The sequence below is a fragment of the Mauremys mutica genome, chromosome 20 (assembly GCF_020497125.1).
Source record: "Mauremys mutica isolate MM-2020 ecotype Southern chromosome 20, ASM2049712v1, whole genome shotgun sequence".
NCBI classification, from domain to species: Eukaryota; Metazoa; Chordata; order Testudines; family Geoemydidae; genus Mauremys; species Mauremys mutica.
Window position 1 is genome coordinate 16,546,700 of NC_059091.1, and position 17,550 is coordinate 16,564,249.

Consider the following 17,550-nt stretch of genomic DNA (forward strand, 5'->3'; position numbering starts at 1 on the left):
TGGTACCAAGTATCAGAGGGGTAGCTGTGTTAGTCTGTACCCACAAAAACAACAAGGAGTCCAGTGGCACCGTAAAGACTAACAGATTTATTTGGGCATAAGCTTTCGTGGGTAAGAAACCCAGAAGAAGTGGGTTTTTTACCCACAAAAGCTTATGCCCAAATAAATCTGTTAGTCTTTAAGGTGCCACCAAGTATGGTGGAATTCCTCAATTACTTAGGGGCATGACTTTCAGAATGCCTTTCCCATCTTTTAATGTGGAAACCCTATGTTCACAGGTATCTGGCCTTTGCACAGGTATCTGAGGTTCTTGTTGCATTTCACTTTAAAAGTTGCCTCATGGGAGTTCCTGCTATCTGGCAGACTGATGATCTTTCTCTGAGACTGTTGCAGATGTGTTGATGTGACTGCTTATTGCCACTGAATAGCAACTGCCGCTGTTAATTAATGGGTATTGACTGCTTCTGAAGGAAGTTCTGCCCAGTGCAGTACCACAAGCCTGGTAACTGTGAAGTGTAGCCATGCGAATGGCCAGAAAAAGATAAGCAGGCAGGGAAAGGAGAATAGACTCTCACCCTTTCTCTCCAGGCTCTGATAGGGAGCCCTTTGAGGGCAGTGTGTCTTTGGACCTGATTCTACTTAAAATGGACCATGAAAAATTTGATTAGTACCTGTCCTGAATTTGATTATCCGGGGAGGGATGCGCTAAAGCATTGTTACCCAAGCACCACTATTTAAAAAATAATAATGACCATTATGAAATGTGCATTTGTTGCCTGATCAAAATGAGTACGTTTGAAGCATTAAGAGTGGCCCTTCTTTATTCCTTCATTTTTTGACAGTTACACCCAAGCCAGGAGCATCTACGGTACAAAATGTAACTCAAGCATCATCCCCAGCTCAGACGCAGGCCTCACAACAGAATCTTCAGTCTGTGCAAACAACTCATTCCTTTCCTTCTGTGACCCCTGACCTTATTGTCCAGCCGCCAGTAATGACAGTGGTGCCTCCTCAACCACCTGCACCTCCTCCCCCACCTTCTGTCCCCCCAACCCCTGCTCCCCAGCCCATTCAGGCACACCCACCTGTTATCCCAACAGCTGCACAGCCTGTGAAGGTGAGTAAAAGGACTCTGTGGAGTTAGTGAGTCAGGATTCTTTGTGTTCAATTTCCTCTCTAGAAGAGAAAAGATTTTATTGGATGACTATTTTAAAACATTCACTGTGAAGTCCCTTTCATCTTAGGGTTTAAAATTGCTTTACAGATTTTTACTGATTGGAGGGATGGGACTGAGGCACACAGAAGTGAAGGGTGGGATTTTCAAGAGCACTTAGGAGAGTTAGGTTCCTAACTTCTCATTTGCCTTTGAAAATTCCACCTGAGTTACTTGTCCAAGGTCATACTGCAGGTCAAGGGCAGAATCATAGAATGATGATTAGGGTCCAGGAGTTCTGATTCCCAGTCCTCTTCTCTAACCACTAAGACCCTGCCTCAATTGTCCTTATTGAGTAGAACTGTATTTGCTCACCAGAATTTCTACTAAACATATAGCCAGCAGCCTTGTGTACTGGAGTTAATAGTGTTTTTTTGAGGCTTTTCAAGGAAAAGAGAGCCATCTGGCTTGAAAAGCTGTCTCACTGTGACTAAGCTATCCAAAAGTGACTAGTAATTTTGGGTGCCTTAGTTTTTGGATGCGCAACATAATGTTCTTTAAATTTATTATTCAAAAAGAGCCAAGTTCCTACCCATTAAAATCAGGCTCCTTTATCGTGTCTCAAGTTGAGTACCTGAATCACTAGTTACTTTTGAAAATTTTGGCATACATCTTCAGCAGATCAGATCCTGCTAACTAATATTTCTTATTTTGAGCAATGCCTTTTATATCATTGCATCAGTAAGATTGCCATTTCCTTTCTCCTGAAACATGGCACTTCTGTGGCTGTCAAGTGCCATTTACAAAAGTTCTTGGCAGAATTAGGTACCCAAGTTATATGACCCTTCAGTGGGAGTTGGTCAGCTGATTGCCTTAGGTACTTCTGAAAATCCCATCCAGCAACTCAGCCAAAATAATCCAAGATCTGGACTTCTGTAAACACTGCACAAGCTGTAGAAATGAATCCTAAGAGGTTTACTTGACCCTAACATGGTTCTTAAGTAAAAGATTTTGAATACTCATTTAACCATCCTCTTGACCTTTGCTAATATAATAAAGATAATTTGTAGTTACGCATTTTCTAGAGGGCTCAGTACAAACTGCTTCCAGCATGCATATTTATAGAAAGCTTTTTAACTTTTTAGTCCCATCTCACCTGAGTACTTAGTGGTTAGACTTTAATATACAATCAGAGGTGGATCCTGTGAATACAATAGTAACAAAAGAGCACAAGACTAAATAAAATATTATAATGCTGTTGTATTTGTTGTTTTACAGACAAAAAAAGGAGTGAAGAGGAAAGCAGACACCACAACGCCAACAACAATAGATGCAATTCACGAATCCTCCTCGCTGCCCACTGAACCCAAGTCTGCCAAGATGGGTCCACGAAGGGAAAGCAGCCGGCCAGTGAAACCTCCAAAGAAGGATGTTCCGGACTCTCAGCAGCATGTGGTAGAAAAGAGTAACAGTAACAAAGTGTCTGAGCAGTTAAAGTATTGCAGTGGCATCATCAAAGAGATGTTTGCCAAGAAGCATGCTGCCTACGCATGGCCCTTCTACAAACCTGTGGACGTGGAAGCACTGGGACTGCATGATTATTGTGATATCATTAAACATCCCATGGATCTGAGCACAATCAAAGTAAGCTCAGTTTCACATAGCCAAAAAAAATAAAATAAAATAAAAAAATTGACTGTGCAGGAGGAATAACTTCCCTGGGGAAATGCAGTCTGTTTTACATGCCAATTCATGTATATGGGCGTACGTGTGCAGCTGCATGCTTAACATGGTGTGTTGTAGATATCCACCAAAAATGTGTGTTACAAAAAAGAGGATTCTTCTCTGGGACTCTGTCTGAAAGCAATTAACCATTCATTCTGTGTAACCTGAGAATTCTGGTTGGTGGAGACTCTCATCTGTCCATAGTGTGCTACTCTTTAAGTGACAGGTCCTGAAAAGAAGACAGTCCTTTCCAGAATGAGTCTTCAGAACAAACAAACAAAAAATTGCCTATGCATTTTTTAAAAGTAAATGTCCTCTACTATGGCAGCCTACACTGAATACGCTTAGCCAAGATAATGGGCTCAATCAGTCAGTACAGATTGCTGTAGTAGGGGAATTTTCTTTAAAAAAACAAAAAAAAACAAAAACCACCACCACATTGGCTATTCACCTTTAAAGGAAATGTTCTGCTTAATGTAAAGGACCATGTTTCCAGAGCATCTAAATCGAAGCCTTCTGCTGTGAGGACACAGCTAACTCCCTCTCATGGAGCATTTGAGAGTTACTTATCCAAGAGAAGTAATTGCAAAGCAGTCCATATCTCTGCTGAAAATGTCAATTCATTGTTTGGAGCACTGTAATTTTATAATCTCATCATGGACATAGCTTTAAACTGCAGAATTCTTTGGTTGTATCAATTTAACTCTGAGCCCTAATATTCTCACAACTCGGGTTTCTTTTTTAAAATACTTTAAGCAGAAGAAAGAGACAAATTTCTCTCTCCCCCACCCCCATATTGAGATTACACTAGGAACTTTTCCAGTATGAAGTGAATGAAGGAATATAGTTTTTCCTTCAACTGAATAATCAAAAACTGTGCTGAAAATTGAGCTGGTACCATCGCCCCTTTTTCTGAATATGCATAATAACTTTGAGCATTCTGTAGTATTCTCCAAATCTAACACACAAAAAAACCACACACCCCACAGCTAGGAAATTCTGAAAAAACACAAGTACAGAGAGGATCTGGATGGCTGAAGCATTGGTAATGGGATAACAAAGTTCTTTATTTCAGGTCACTGATTGAAATTTAGTTCAAGTTGGTTGTGAGCAAAAATAATTGCCCATGACAACTGTTTTATGTTTATATGAAATGCATTGGTGGGTCTTGTTCCTGTTGCTGATGGTCAGGTGTCCACCTCTCAAAAAAACACCATCACTTTTGGCCTTGTTGTTGGCAGGCACAGCAGAGAGGCAAAGGATTGAATGAGCCATGGAGACAGAACTATCCTCACCTCTGGCTCCTTCAGACAAAAATTGAGGTATATAATGAGATGGTGTGGACAACTGTCGATAAATTGAGATCTGCACACATCAGGGCTTCACACCACTACATTCACTTCATAATAAAATGAGGTTGCTGTGCAGGGAGTTTATTTTAAGGCTTGTGTTTTTGTAATGCCAGACAGTCTCACTCTGGACTGACTAAGCCTGCACAGTTCAACTGCCCTGTTTCTTTAATCAAGCTCTATCTCTTCCCCGGGGGTGGGGATAAGATTCATCCTTAGATCCTTGGGGGATTTGTTCCCACACTACTCTCAAAAATCCTGCGTTGCCAGAGCCAGTTGGATGTGGTTCCCTGTGTCTGACAGAAAAATGCCAAGCATGTTGCCTTCTTGAATGCTTCCAAGTTTCTGCTGACCTGAAGGAGGGACTATCCTGTGGTCCCAATTTCTAATTCCTCAAACTGTCACTGCTATGCTGGACTGACCCCACTTGCGGGATGTCTTTAACTGCTACTGACAGTTTGGGATTTATCTTATAAGAAAGTGATACAAAGATTAAAAACTTGTTTGTTTAAAAAAATAATTTCAGATGTGTGTGTGAAGTTTTAGCGCATTGTTGTTCAAACAGAACCCTGCACTGTGATTGGTAATGAGGTTCATGGGCATGGGGACCAGTAATCTAGTGAATTAGTTCCTTCATACTGTCCTTTGAATTGGTAGTCAGTGAAAGTGTCTGCCAAATGTGGGCTGTCATGTTCTCCCATGTAGCTTGCAGCTGCCCGTTATTATGGAGGGATGGTCTATGAAGGAATACCAGCTCCAGCATGCAATGTTCCGTTTTGGTCTCAGCAGTCTAGCTGCGTTGTATGCTATTTCTGTAGTCGTCTTTTGGATGCACCTCCATGTTATAGTTCAGGATGGCTGTAATCATCTCCATTTTATGTAAATCAAATGCAGATCTCAGGTTTCTGGCAAGTTTCCAAAGCAGTGCTCCATTTGGCAAAGGTTAGATATAGATGGAGATTAAGTGGAAGCCCAGAACTCAATGGATGCCATAGATCCAAGATATTTCTTGTCCATTCAGTAACTTCTTTTGCTTGCTCTGTTGATAGTGGAGTTTTGTTTTCCCTTCTAGTCTAAACTGGAGAACCGGGAATACAGAGATGCTCAGGAATTTGCAGCAGATGTCCGATTGATGTTTTCCAATTGTTACAAATACAACCCTGCTGATCATGAGGTGGTAGCTATGGCACGGAAACTGCAGGTAAAGAAACTGCTTTGTTAGAGTGCTTTTCTGTTTTGAACTCATACCTGAAACTTTTTCATAATGGTCTAGCATAACCTACTCCCTAAACATAAAAGTAAAATAAATTGAAGTACAGAAATATAACAGAATGGTACACTAAATTTTCAAAAACAAATCTTCCACATTGGAGTATTAGCATGAACTGTAGTTGCTATACCAGCTTGAACAGACAACTGGTAACTTTTTTTCTTCTTTGAGTAGTGTCCCTATAGGCACTCCACTTCAGGTGTGCATGCACCCCTTGCATCTTTGGAGGTTTTCAGTAGCAGTGCCTGTTAAGCCCATGCATGAGCTCCAGACATCCTCGTTTCCTGTCCCAACTATGAGTAGAGCTGTGTGGCAAACCTCCCTCAGCCTTAGAGAGCATCTAGCATGCCTGCTTCTAGCGTTGCCCTAAAGTTGCTTTAGGATCATCTATTTTTTAATTTAGTGTAATTATTCACTTCTACAAGTTGTATTTTATAATTTCTTTGCTTCATTTGTGCGAGCTTTTTTCAGTGCTTCTCCTTCTCCCCGCCTGAGGGGTTCCTTGTGGGGGTTTTTGCCTTGTCGCCAGAGTATGCCAGGATCTCTGGGATTCAAGTACATGTCTCAGGAATCTGTCCTACTCAGTGCTGGACATTGCCAGTACAATTACTGTTTGAGGTACAGTCATATCCCTCAAAAGTACAATACCTATTTAACCTTTAAGATCAAAGCTAGAAAAAAACAGGAGATTAAATTCAAGCTCCTCTATGATGGAGCACTTCCATCTTTGGATCCAGGCCATGGTACTCCCCTGTACATCAGCCTTTGAGTGAGCGTAGTACTTCATCAGCTTCTGCACCAGATTTCCCCCCACCTTCTCAGGGAAAGATGTTGGAGGGTACCAAATAGTCTCTTAAAAAGAGGAGTTCTAGTTCTCCCCATGAAGAGACTATTTCAAAAAAGCCTCAGTGTCTTTAGAAATTGACTGTGTCAGAGACCTCAGGTCCCAGACTGGATACTGCTGAGGCTCCAGGCTCCTGTAATACTGGGAAGTCTTCTAAGACTCAGAGCCCTTCAGAGAGCCACAGTAACAACCATACCTTGGTATCAAAGCTATACTCAGTACCGCCTAAACATGAACGCACGAGGAGAGACAATAAATTCTCTGCTTCCAGAAGCGCTGTACCGACAGGCCACCTGTGCTGCCTTTGGTTTCTAGACATGTGATCCAGGGTCCCTTGGTGTGTCCAAAGAAGTCGTCATCTTTGGTACCAATGACTTCTGCTAGACGGAACCCATCAAAGCAGGTCTCAGCCTGGTACAGATTGTGGAACATCCCTCATTCTCAGTACAAATCCACCTGATACCACAAGAATTTAGGTATTCAAGAGACTTGTTTGTCTCAGAAGAGCCGAAGTCTCCCCTTTCAATGGGGACTGCCTGTTGATACTGATATCAGCCGGGTCACCAGGATTAGATCTTTCTCTGGTGCCACCTGCTTCTCCAGTACTTTCTGAGCTAGGCTGAGCTCATCCTGTAGACAATGAGGACCTCTCTTCAGATTCCCAAATCTTTGTGCAAGGACCTGTCAGCATAGGGACATCTTTCCTGACACCTTTATGGAAAGAGGATCTAGGGGCAAGACAAATCTATGTCCCTTTTCATTGGTCTGAGCAGCATTGGATGCCATCTTCTGTGCTTAATGGCTCTCCTCAGTGGCTATACTAGAATCTTTGGGCCACCAATTAACGGTTTTCAAGAGCCTCATGCCTTTCTCATGGTGACCACTGGGAAGACCGTTGCTTCCAACTGCCAGAACACATGCAGCTTGTACCTTTGTAACATAACATGCCAGGTTACATCTTTGCTGTGTCCAGGGATGGCTGAGGATAATCTATAGCCTGACGAAGCACAGTCTAGCATCTTTTCCTCACTGAGTACTGGACTTACTCAGTTGGTGGAAGGACCCATCCAGTGTTTGTGCAGGTGTTCCTTTCATCCAGCTTCATGTGACCGTAACATTAGATGCATCCATGGTGGGGTGCAGGGGCACACTTGGGGATGCTCACCATTCAGGGCAGATTGTCTGCCCAAGTGTCTCTTCTACACATCAGCCTCTTGGAGCTGAGGGCAGTCAAGAATGCCTGTAGCTATTTCATTCCATTAATCAAAGGCAAATCCATTACAGTCATGACGGACAGCATAGCTTGCATGTTCTACATCAATTGTCAGAAGGAAAGGGGTGCAGGATTTCCCCCCTGCCCCCGCCTCTCCCATGCTGAAGCAATAAAGCTATAGAACTGATGTAATAACCAATCACGTCCTTATTTCAGTCTCACCTTCCAGGTATATAAAACACCATGGCTGACAATCTCAGCTGTCACTTCTCCCTAGATAACAATTGAGAGCTGGACCTATGGAGCTGCAATTGCATTTTTCTGACCCTGGAGTTTCCAGAGGTGGCTTTGTTTACTGCCACCACCAACAGGAAGTACAAGAAATTCTGCTCAAGAGGAGGGCAGACTCCTTTCTTCATTCCTTGGACAAAAGGCCCCTTCTCCATGCATATCCTCCCACAGCTTTGATCTTGAGAGTGTTGAACAAGATCAGAGAAGACAAACCCAGCACCATCCTGACAGAGTTATCCCATAGTGACCAAGTCAAGAGTGGTACCCTTAGCTGATTCGTCTTTGTTGTCTGGCATCTCCCCACTTGCTGTCTCAGGATTCCAGTTGGACTCTTCATCCCAACCTGGGAATTCTTCATCTCAGAGCTTGGTTCCTTGGTGGTTCTTGGGGATAGCATCTTCCTATTCTCCAGAGGTATAACAGGTATACCTTCAAAAAGGTAAGAGATTTTGTCACTGTTGTACTGGGCAGCAATTTTCACGTGTTCACTCTTTCCTCTTCGCTGTCCTTGACTACCTGTTAGAATTGAAAAAGTCAGGACTCTCCATGAGTTCAGTAAAGTTCATATGGCAGCCATAATACCCTTTCATTGCTGTGTTGAGGGATTCTCAGTGCTTGCTCACTCCAGGACAGCAAAATTCATTAAGAGGTTGAACCTTTTCCACTGAATAGAGCTCACCCCTAAACTAAACTTGGTCTAATTGTCCCCTTTGAGCCAGTGGCTGCCTGTTCTCATCTTCACCAGGCCATGAAAACTGCTTTCTTGGTGGCTGTCACTTCTTCCAAAAGAGTTGGGGAAAGGGGGCTATAATCCCAGACCTCCCTTTACAGTATTCTTGAGGGAGAGTTTCGTTATGATCACATCATAGCCTTCTACCAAAGGTATATTTTGAATTCTGTATTAACCATTAATATTCCTGGATATTCATCTTCCAGTCTTCTTCCCAAAACCACACCATACCACTGAAGATTTTTTCCTCCACACTTTGGATGTCAGAAGAGCATTAGCCTTCTATCTGGACAGAACCAAACCATTTTGAAAGTCTTCCAGACTGTTTATAGACAGATCCAGAGGATCCACAATCTCCACTCAAAACACCTCCTTCTGAAGTGCCTAGCCCATTCTACATGATCTCAGCATGCTTCTATAGCACTGCTGAAGGATATTACGGTGGCTGAAATCTGAACAGTGACAACCTGGCCTCCAAACACTAAGCTTTGATTCATGCTGCCAGATCAGATGCTGTATTTAACATTGCATTTATAACTTCAGTGTTGGTCTCAAATCCAAAGCTCCTTCCTGCTTCCAGGGATGCTGCTCGGGAGTCACCTGAAATGGAGCACCCATAGGGACGTTACTCGAAGAAGGAGAGGTTACTCACCTTGTGCAGTAACTGCACTTCTTCGAGATGTGTCTCTGTGGGTGCCCCACTACACACCCTCCTTTCCCTTTGGTTCAGAGTTTTGTCGTGCAGAAATCACAGTGGAAAAGGAACTGGGGGTAGTTTGCCCGCGCAGCTCTATATCTCAGTATAGGGCATGAGGCCATCAGGAGCGCTTGTGTGGGACAAATGGGCACTGCTGCTGAAACTCTCTGATCCAAACCTCATGGGAGGCATCTGAAGTTGAGCACCCATAGGGGTGGTGGTGGTGGGGAAATACCTTGAAGAACTGTAGTTACCGCACAATGTGAGTAATCTCTCCTTGGTCTCTATAACCGTGTACTTTGTTTACCACCCTTTAACTGGAGTGAAAACTTGTTTTGTTTCCCATCTTATACAGCCTCAGAAGCAAATAGCTTTATAAATAACTTTCTCGTACTTAGTACTCTGTGTTGCCGTCACAGTAATCCTTTATCAGAATTCAGAAATCCTTTGCGTCAGAGCCTTTCATTAAAATGTGCAGCTCTCCACTCACTTCTGCAGCCTGTAGGGCTTTTTAAAATAGCAGTGTAGCTTACAGAAGGGAAGTGTTTCGCTCAATATGGAAACTTCAGTATTCCATGAAAAAGTCTGTTTACATTCGTATTCTGAGCAGCTGGAATGACTCTCCTAGTTCCAATAGGCTGTGCAGGAACAGTCAGTTATCTTTCAATAACTTCACACTCTTGCATAATAGCTTGAGCTCTGCCCAGCAGTAACAGGAAGAAGATCCAGAATAAGAGCCCAAGGTTCCCATGGTGCTGTGCTATCTCATTTTGTATGCTGAAAACACACGTGCACACTCTGCATTGGGCATTTTGGCATGTAGTTTGTGGGTATTGCTGGCCTTAGAACAGAACAGAATATTGAAGGCCTCCTATAACTATTATGGAAGCAGCAAAGAATCCTGTGGCACCTTATAGACTAACAGACGTTTTGCAGCATGAGCTTTCGTGGGTGAATACCCACTTCTTCATCTGACTTGCATCTGAAGAAGTGGGTATTCACCCACGAAAGCTCATGCTGCAAAACGTCTGTTAGTCTATAAGGTGCCACAGGATTCTTTGCTGCTTCTACAGAACCAGACTAACACGGCTACCCCTCTGATAGTATAACTATTATGAAAGCTACTCCATTGTATTGCCCCGTACACCATACTATATTGATATACTTGGATGTTCTGCTTAATCTAGCCTTTTCAGTGAAGGCCAGATCCATCCAGACTGACAGCTTGTCAGGATGGCTTTTAAAAGGGAATTATATTTGGCTGCAACTTAACTCATCGTCTTGCTCCTGCATCCCCTTTCCTTTGGAGATGATCTTATATAGGAGAATTGACAGGCACTTAGGCCTGGTCTACACTGGGAGGGGCCGGGGGGTGTCGATCTAAGATACGCAACTTCAGCTATGAGAATAGTGTAGCTGAAATTGACGTATCTTAGATCGACTTAGATTGACTTACTTCGCGTCCTCGCAGCGCGGGATTGACGGCCGCCACTCCCCCGTGGACTCCGCTTCCGTCTCTTGCCCTGGTGGAGTTCCGGAGTCGACGGGGAGCGCGTTCGGGGATCGATGTATCCCCGATAGATTGATTACTACCAATCCTGTGGGTAGTGTAGACATACCCTTATTGATGTAAATGTGAACCGGAAACATGTAAAGTTTTCACCTTCCTTCCAAGAGGAGAAGAAACCTGAAAGCACTTTGCCCCTTCATCAGGTCTCGAAGCATTTTGTAAGGGTTGGATTACAAACTGTCTTCGAAAATATGTAGGCAAGCTACCCAAAGGAAAACTGAGGAGTTCCTCCTGAAGTGAGCCAAAGTACTTCTCTCCAAGATATGCTTTGAAAGACTAATCTCTTTTGGTAGATAATATTAAAGGAGGTAGGAGCCATCGGGTGGTCATAAGAAGGTTTGGCTATTTAGCTGGAAGTTTCACATCTTTTTTCCATTTTAGAGCAGTTTAATCAGTTCTTTCTGCTTTCCAACCCCAGATATTGGGTTTTAAATTCCAACAGATCTATTTTAGGTTATGCACTTTGAGGACAGGGGAATTATACATTTACTATTGTCCTAGGGATCATAGAATCATAGAATATCAGGGTTGGAAGGGACTTCAGGAGGTCATCTAGTCCAACCCCCTGCGCAAAGCAGGACCAATTCCCAACTAAATCATGCCAGCCAGGGCTTTGTCAAGCCTGACCTTAAAAACCTCTAAGGAAGCAGAGTCCACCACCTCCCTAGGTAACCCATTCCAGTGCTTCACCACTCTCTGAGTGAAAAAGTTTTTCCTGATATCCAACCTAAACCTCTCCCACTACAACTTGAGACCATTACTCCTTGTTCTGTCATCTGGTACCACTGAGAACAATCTAGATCCATCCTCTTTGGAACTCCCTTTCAGGTAGTTGAAAGCAGCTATCAAATCCCCCCTCATTCTTCTCTTCTGCAGATTAAAGAATCCCAGTTCCCTCAGCCTCTCCTCATAAGTCCTGTGCTCCAGCCCATTTTTGTTGCCCTCCGCTGGACTCTTTCCAATTTTTCCACATCCTTCTTGTAGTGGGTCCCAAATCTGGACAAAGTATCAAATAGAGGGGAATGATCACGTCCCTCAATCTGCTGGCAATGCCCCTACTTATACAGCCCAAAATGCCGTTAGCCTTCTTGGCAACAAGGGCACACTGTTGACTCATATCCAGCTTCTCGTCCACTGTAACCCCTAGGTCCTTTTCTGCAGAACTGCTGCCTAACCGTTCGGTCCCTAGTCTGTAACAGTGAATGGGATTCTTTCATCCTAAGTGCAGGACTCTGCACTTGTCCTTGGTGAACCTCATCAGGTTTCTTTTGGCCCAATCCTCTAATTTGTCTAAGTCTCTCTGTATCCTATCCCTACCCTCCAGCGTACCTACCACTCCTCCCAATTTAGTGTCATCTGCAAACTTGCTGAGAGTGCAGTCCACGCCATCCTCCAGGTCATTAATGAACATATTGAACAAAACCGGCCCCAGAACCGACCCTTGGGGCACTCCACTTGATACCCGCCAATTAGACATGGAGCTGTTGATCACTACCCGTTGAGCCTGATGATCTAGCCAGCTTTCTATCGACCTTATAGTCCATTCATCCAGCCCATACTTCTTTAACTTGCCGGCAAGAATACTGTTGAAGACGGTATCAAAAGCTTTGCAAAAGTCAAGGAATGACACATCCACTGCTTTTCCCTCATCCACAGACCCAGTTATCTCCTCATAGAAGGCAGTTAGGTTAGTCAGGCATGACTTGCCCCTGGTGAATCCATGCTGACTGTTCCTGATCACTTTCCTCTCCTCTAAGTGCTTCAGAATTGATTCCTTGAGGACCTGCTCCAAGATTTTTCCAGGGACTGAGGTGAGGCTGACTGGCCTGTAGTTCCCCGGATCCTTCTCCTTCCCTTTTTAAAAGATGGGAACTACATTAGCCTTTTTCTAGTCATCCGGGACCTCCCCTGATGAGCATGAGTTTTCAAAGATAATGGCCAATGGCTCTGCAATCATATCCGCCAACTCCTTTAGCACCCTCGGATGCAGTGCATCTGGTCCCATGGACTTGTGCTCATCCAGTTTTTCTAAATAGTCCCGAACCACTTCTTTCTCCACAGAGGGCTGGTCACCTCCTCCCCATACTGTGCTGCCCATTGCAGCAGTCTGGGAGTTGACCTTGTATGTGAAGACGGAGGCAAAAAAAAGCATTGAATACATTAGCTTTTTCCACATCCTCTGTCACTAGGTTGCCTCCCCCATTCAGTAAGGGGCCCACACTTTCCTTGACTTTCTTCTTGTTGCTAACATATCTGAAGAAACCCTTCCACTCCTCTTGCTAGCTGCAACTCCAAGTATGATTTGGCCTTTCTGATTTCACTCCTGCATGCCTGAGCAATATTTTTATACTCCTCCCTGGTCATTTGTCCAATCTTCTTCTTCTTGTAAGGTTCTTTTTTGTGTTTAAGATCAGCAAGGATTTCACTGTTAGACAAAGCTGGTCTCCTGCCGTATTTACTATTCTTTCTACACATCAGGATGTTTTTTTCTTGCAACCTCAATAAGGATTCTTTAAAATACATCCAGCTCTCCTGGATTTCTTTCCCCCTTATGTTATTCTCCCAGAGGATCCTGCCCATCAGTTCCCTGAGGGAGTCAGTCTGCTTTTCTGAAGTCCAGGGTCCGTATTCTGCTGCTCTCCTTTCTTCCTTGTGATGTGTACTTCTATATATTCTCAGACACTGGGTTTCACTGTTCCACTTTTTCAATGCTGGTTGTGCTTTTATGTTTTGACTCCAAAGGCACTATGGGTGCTTTTGTGGCTTCTTTCCTGCAATTGTAGGACTGTTTAAAGACATCATTAGCAATGGGCAGCACAGTCCCCAAAAGCTGCTTCTGATCCATGTATGCAGAGTTGTTGTAGTCGTGTTGGTCCCAGGATATTAGAGACAGTATGAGAGAGGTAATATCTTTTATTGGACCAACCTTCTGTTGGTAAGGGAGACAAGCTTTCAAGCTTGCACAGAGCTCTTCTTCAGGTTAAGAGAGACAGTGGCATTTGGTAGTAGCTGTCTTGTGCAGGGTAGGCATGTGTGTTGTGCTGTAATCAAAGCTACCTAGTGAAACCACTGTTTCTGCTAATGATGTCCTAAATAACAGTGTTTTCTTTCACAGTTCACAGACTAGTTCTGTTGATGGAGTTCTCCTTGAATGCATTATTTAAGCTTCATGTTTTTGAACGACCTGATGAGAACCCAATGAATTACACTCCTTAGTTAAGGCAGCCAGTGGTGACGTGGCAGATGTGGTCCTTATGGTACAGTGTCATTCATAAATAGCAGTGTTTTGCTGGATCCTGCCTACCAAATACATTTCAGATACATTTTGAAACTCAGCCTCTTCCCCTTGCTACTTTAACCTCCATTTTTGCACCCTCTTCTATATATAGCTTTCATTGCTGGTTTTCACAGCTTTTCCCAAGCAACAGCAGAGTGAGACTGGCTTCTTTGATACTGAAATTCTAGTCAATTTCTGAATAGCTGCATTGACACTGTGACCAGTCTTAATTTTGCTCAGCTCTGTTTTTGAAAGCCTTAAGCTGCAAGAAACACAGGGTGAAATCCTGGCCCTATTGAAGCCAGAGGCAAGATTCCTATTGATTTCAGTGGGACCAGGATTTCACCCACACGCTAGACCTGTCTGCAGACTCAAGAAGGCAAGTCTGCACATTGGGAAGGTTTCTTCCCAGCCATTAAAGAGTGAAAACTTGCTTTTGTTTTTTAAAATGAAAGGTTAAATGCCGCAGAAATTGTTGGCTTATATGCAGGGAATTTTTCCTATACGCCATTTTTAAATGTTTGTTTCATATTCCTCATGTATCTAAATTCCTATCACTTTTGCTGCTGTGTGCTGCATTTACTCAAGCTATATTTATGTCCTTCTATTCCCGTGTGGCTTTGGATAAAGAATCCCGCACTGTAGCTCAAAGGAGCATTAGCTCTTTTGACTGCACCATCACACTGTGTGTAACCTCTCAAGTTTCTTGTCAGTGCATCATAACTGTCTAGCTATAGCAATGCTCAAAGCACACTCTGAATTTGCATACTACTGAGTGATCTGCTTAGCATTTTAAACAGCATGTTACAGTTTTTAAAAACATGGTTAAAATTGTTAAAAGGAGAAAGATACGTTTTAAGGAGGAACTAAAAAAGTCACCACAGAGAGCCTGCAAGCATCAGTGATGCAGGTATATCTGGCAGGAAGCGGTTGGCTAGTGCAAGGGAATTTAAATTACAGCTCTCAGTTCTAAACATCAGAGCTTCGGTATATGAATGCTGTACCAGGTTGCAGGCTATTACTACATGGAGATCACTGTTCTCCTTCCTCCCTGCCTCTTATAGTAATTTATTTGAAATCCTGGCCTCCCAGTCTCAGCATTCTGGGCATTTTCGCATTAATTGTGTCCTCTAACTTTGTTTAGGAGAATGAGACTAAATTTATGAAGATGTGAAAAGTTAGATGCATGGAACTCCTCCTTTCAGGTTTTGAAGTGATGTTAGGGATCCATGTTAAATCATCTCTGTCGGATCTCTACCCAGTCTTCACTGTACAGTAATGCATAGATGGATCCAACAATTGCATGACAAGGTCTTGGGACAATCTGAAGATCAGTTTGTGCCCAGCCTTCTAGTGTAGCACCAGAAATGAGCAGTTTTAAGCCTGCTGACTGTCCTATTGTGTGAGAGGCTGGTCTTTTTCCACTCAGTGCCTGCAACTTCAGAATGTTCTACCCTCTGATATGCACCAAAATATATCAATGACATCTGTCATAAAACAGTTAGTTAAGGGTTAAGGTCTCTTTTACCTATAAAGGGTTAACAAGCTCAGTAACCTGATGCACACCTGATCAGAGGTCCAATCAAGGGACAAGATAATTTCAAATCTCTGGGGAGGGAAGGCTTTGTCTGTGTCCTTTGTTTGCATTGCCGTTCTCTCTTTGGATCTAAGAGAGGCCAGACATATTCTTCAAGTTCTCCAAGGTTTCCTGAAGTATTTTCTTCTATTCAGTATAGTAAGTATTAGAAGGCGATTTAGTCTTATAATTGATTTCTACATTTGCAATTGTGTGTTTGCTGAAGAAATATCTTTTTTTGTTTGCTGTTACTTTGATTATTCTGAGGAAGGAGGAGGGGGGGAAAAGCCTCTCCAGGCTTCTAAGTTAGACCCTGTATTTTTTCATCCTGGTAATACAGAGAGAGTGTACTTTTTTCTTTCTTTAATAAAATCTTTTATTTTTAGAACTTGATTGATTTCTTCCCTTGTTTGGATTTTCAGGGGAGGGGGAAGAGTGATTCCCTCTTTGTTTGATTCAAGGAGTTTGAATCAAGGTATCTCTCCCAAGGACAAGGGGAGGGGGAAGAAGGTGGGGGGAATGGATTATTTCCCTTTGTGTTAAGATCCAAGGAAGTTGGGATCTGTGTTCCCCAGGGAAAGTTTGGGGGAACAGGGAGTGTACTAGACACTGGAATTTCTAGTTGGTGGCAGCGTACCAGATCTAAACTAGGATTTAGTTTAGAGGAGTCCATGCAGGTCCCCATCTTGTGAACGCTAAAGTTCAAAGTGGGGAATAAACCTATGACAACATCCTTCCGGGCAAGATTTTAAAATAGCTTCCTGCTTTGTTTGCATTTTTAGGGGGATTTATTTATTGCCGAATGGTGGGTTACAAGGGTTTCCTATGATGATTCACCAACTTCTGGAAACTTATTAATTTGGATTGTTTTTTTTTTTCTTTTTGAGCAGAGCTCAATCCTTTGTTTTAAGTGAAGAAAAAATTGGTTGTACCTCACTTGTCTATAGGCTTTTTGGCTGGAGAACATTTTGAGCACTGTCAGTTTGACTACTGTTCTACTTGGAGCAGGTTCACAAGGACAAGAAGTGTTGATAGGCTGGTGATCATAACTGTCTCATTGCATGCAAAAGCAGTAAAGAATCCTGTGGCACCTTATAGACTAACAGACGTTTTGCAGCATGAGCTTTCGTGGGTGAATACCCACTTCGTCAGATGCAAGTAAGGAAGTGTTCCATGTTGTTTTTGTTTGTTTGCATTACCTTAGCACCTAGAGGCCTGAACTGAGATTGTGGAACCCATACTTACAGGAACCCATAAGGATTCTCGTCCATATCAGAGACAGTGAGATCAGTCCTGGGATCAGTCCCACCCCTTCTCCTGTATGGACCACTAGGGTCTTTGGGCAGCGTATCGGCAGCAATTTTCTCGACCTCTGGCTCCACTGCACCAGGAAACTAGGCTCAAACATTCTCCTCCACCAAACCCCCAACACCAGAAGACCTTTGAGGGACAGGAGGCTAGGGTGGACAGCAAGGCTACCCCTCAAACCCCTGTTTAATCTTTCTCTCTGGATGAAGTAGTCATGTTTCCATCACTATCGATGGTTGACCTTTTTTGCTGATTACAGGATATTGTGAAGAAGATGGTGGACACCCCTGAGATACCTCTTGAGGAGGTTAAAGACACACAATACAAGCTCCTGCACACTTTGTAGCCAGTGACACCTACCCAGGTTGCGTTACCCAATGAAGATGAGCTCATGGATCCAGCAAAGGCTGTGTGGAAAATGTATGGCACTATACTGGCAACTTGTAAATGGACAGATAAAAAATATTGTTACCCCAAGACTCAGGGTTTTTGTTTTGCCATCCTCCAACTAATTCCCATGTGTTGGATGCCGTAAACGAGCCAGGTA

General features: G+C 43.2%; 1 protein-coding gene across 8 annotated transcripts in view; it reads left to right on the forward strand.

Moving 5' to 3' along the window:
• Nucleotides 1–17,550, forward strand: part of BRD4 (bromodomain containing 4) — a 207,028-nt gene that overhangs the window by 136,490 nt on the left and 52,988 nt on the right. For 6 of the 8 annotated variants that reach the window (XM_044995162.1, XM_044995167.1, XM_044995164.1 and 3 more), the window contains 4 exons: nt 843–1,117; nt 2,432–2,797; nt 4,120–4,200; nt 5,300–5,428. In XM_044995162.1, coding sequence (XP_044851097.1) covers nt 843–1,117; nt 2,432–2,797; nt 4,120–4,200; nt 5,300–5,428 — 851 coding nt within the window. The remainder of the gene's footprint in view (nt 1–842; nt 1,118–2,431; nt 2,798–4,119; nt 4,201–5,299; nt 5,429–17,550) is intronic. The other 2 variants (XM_044995168.1, XM_044995169.1) reach the window with 1 other exon arrangement.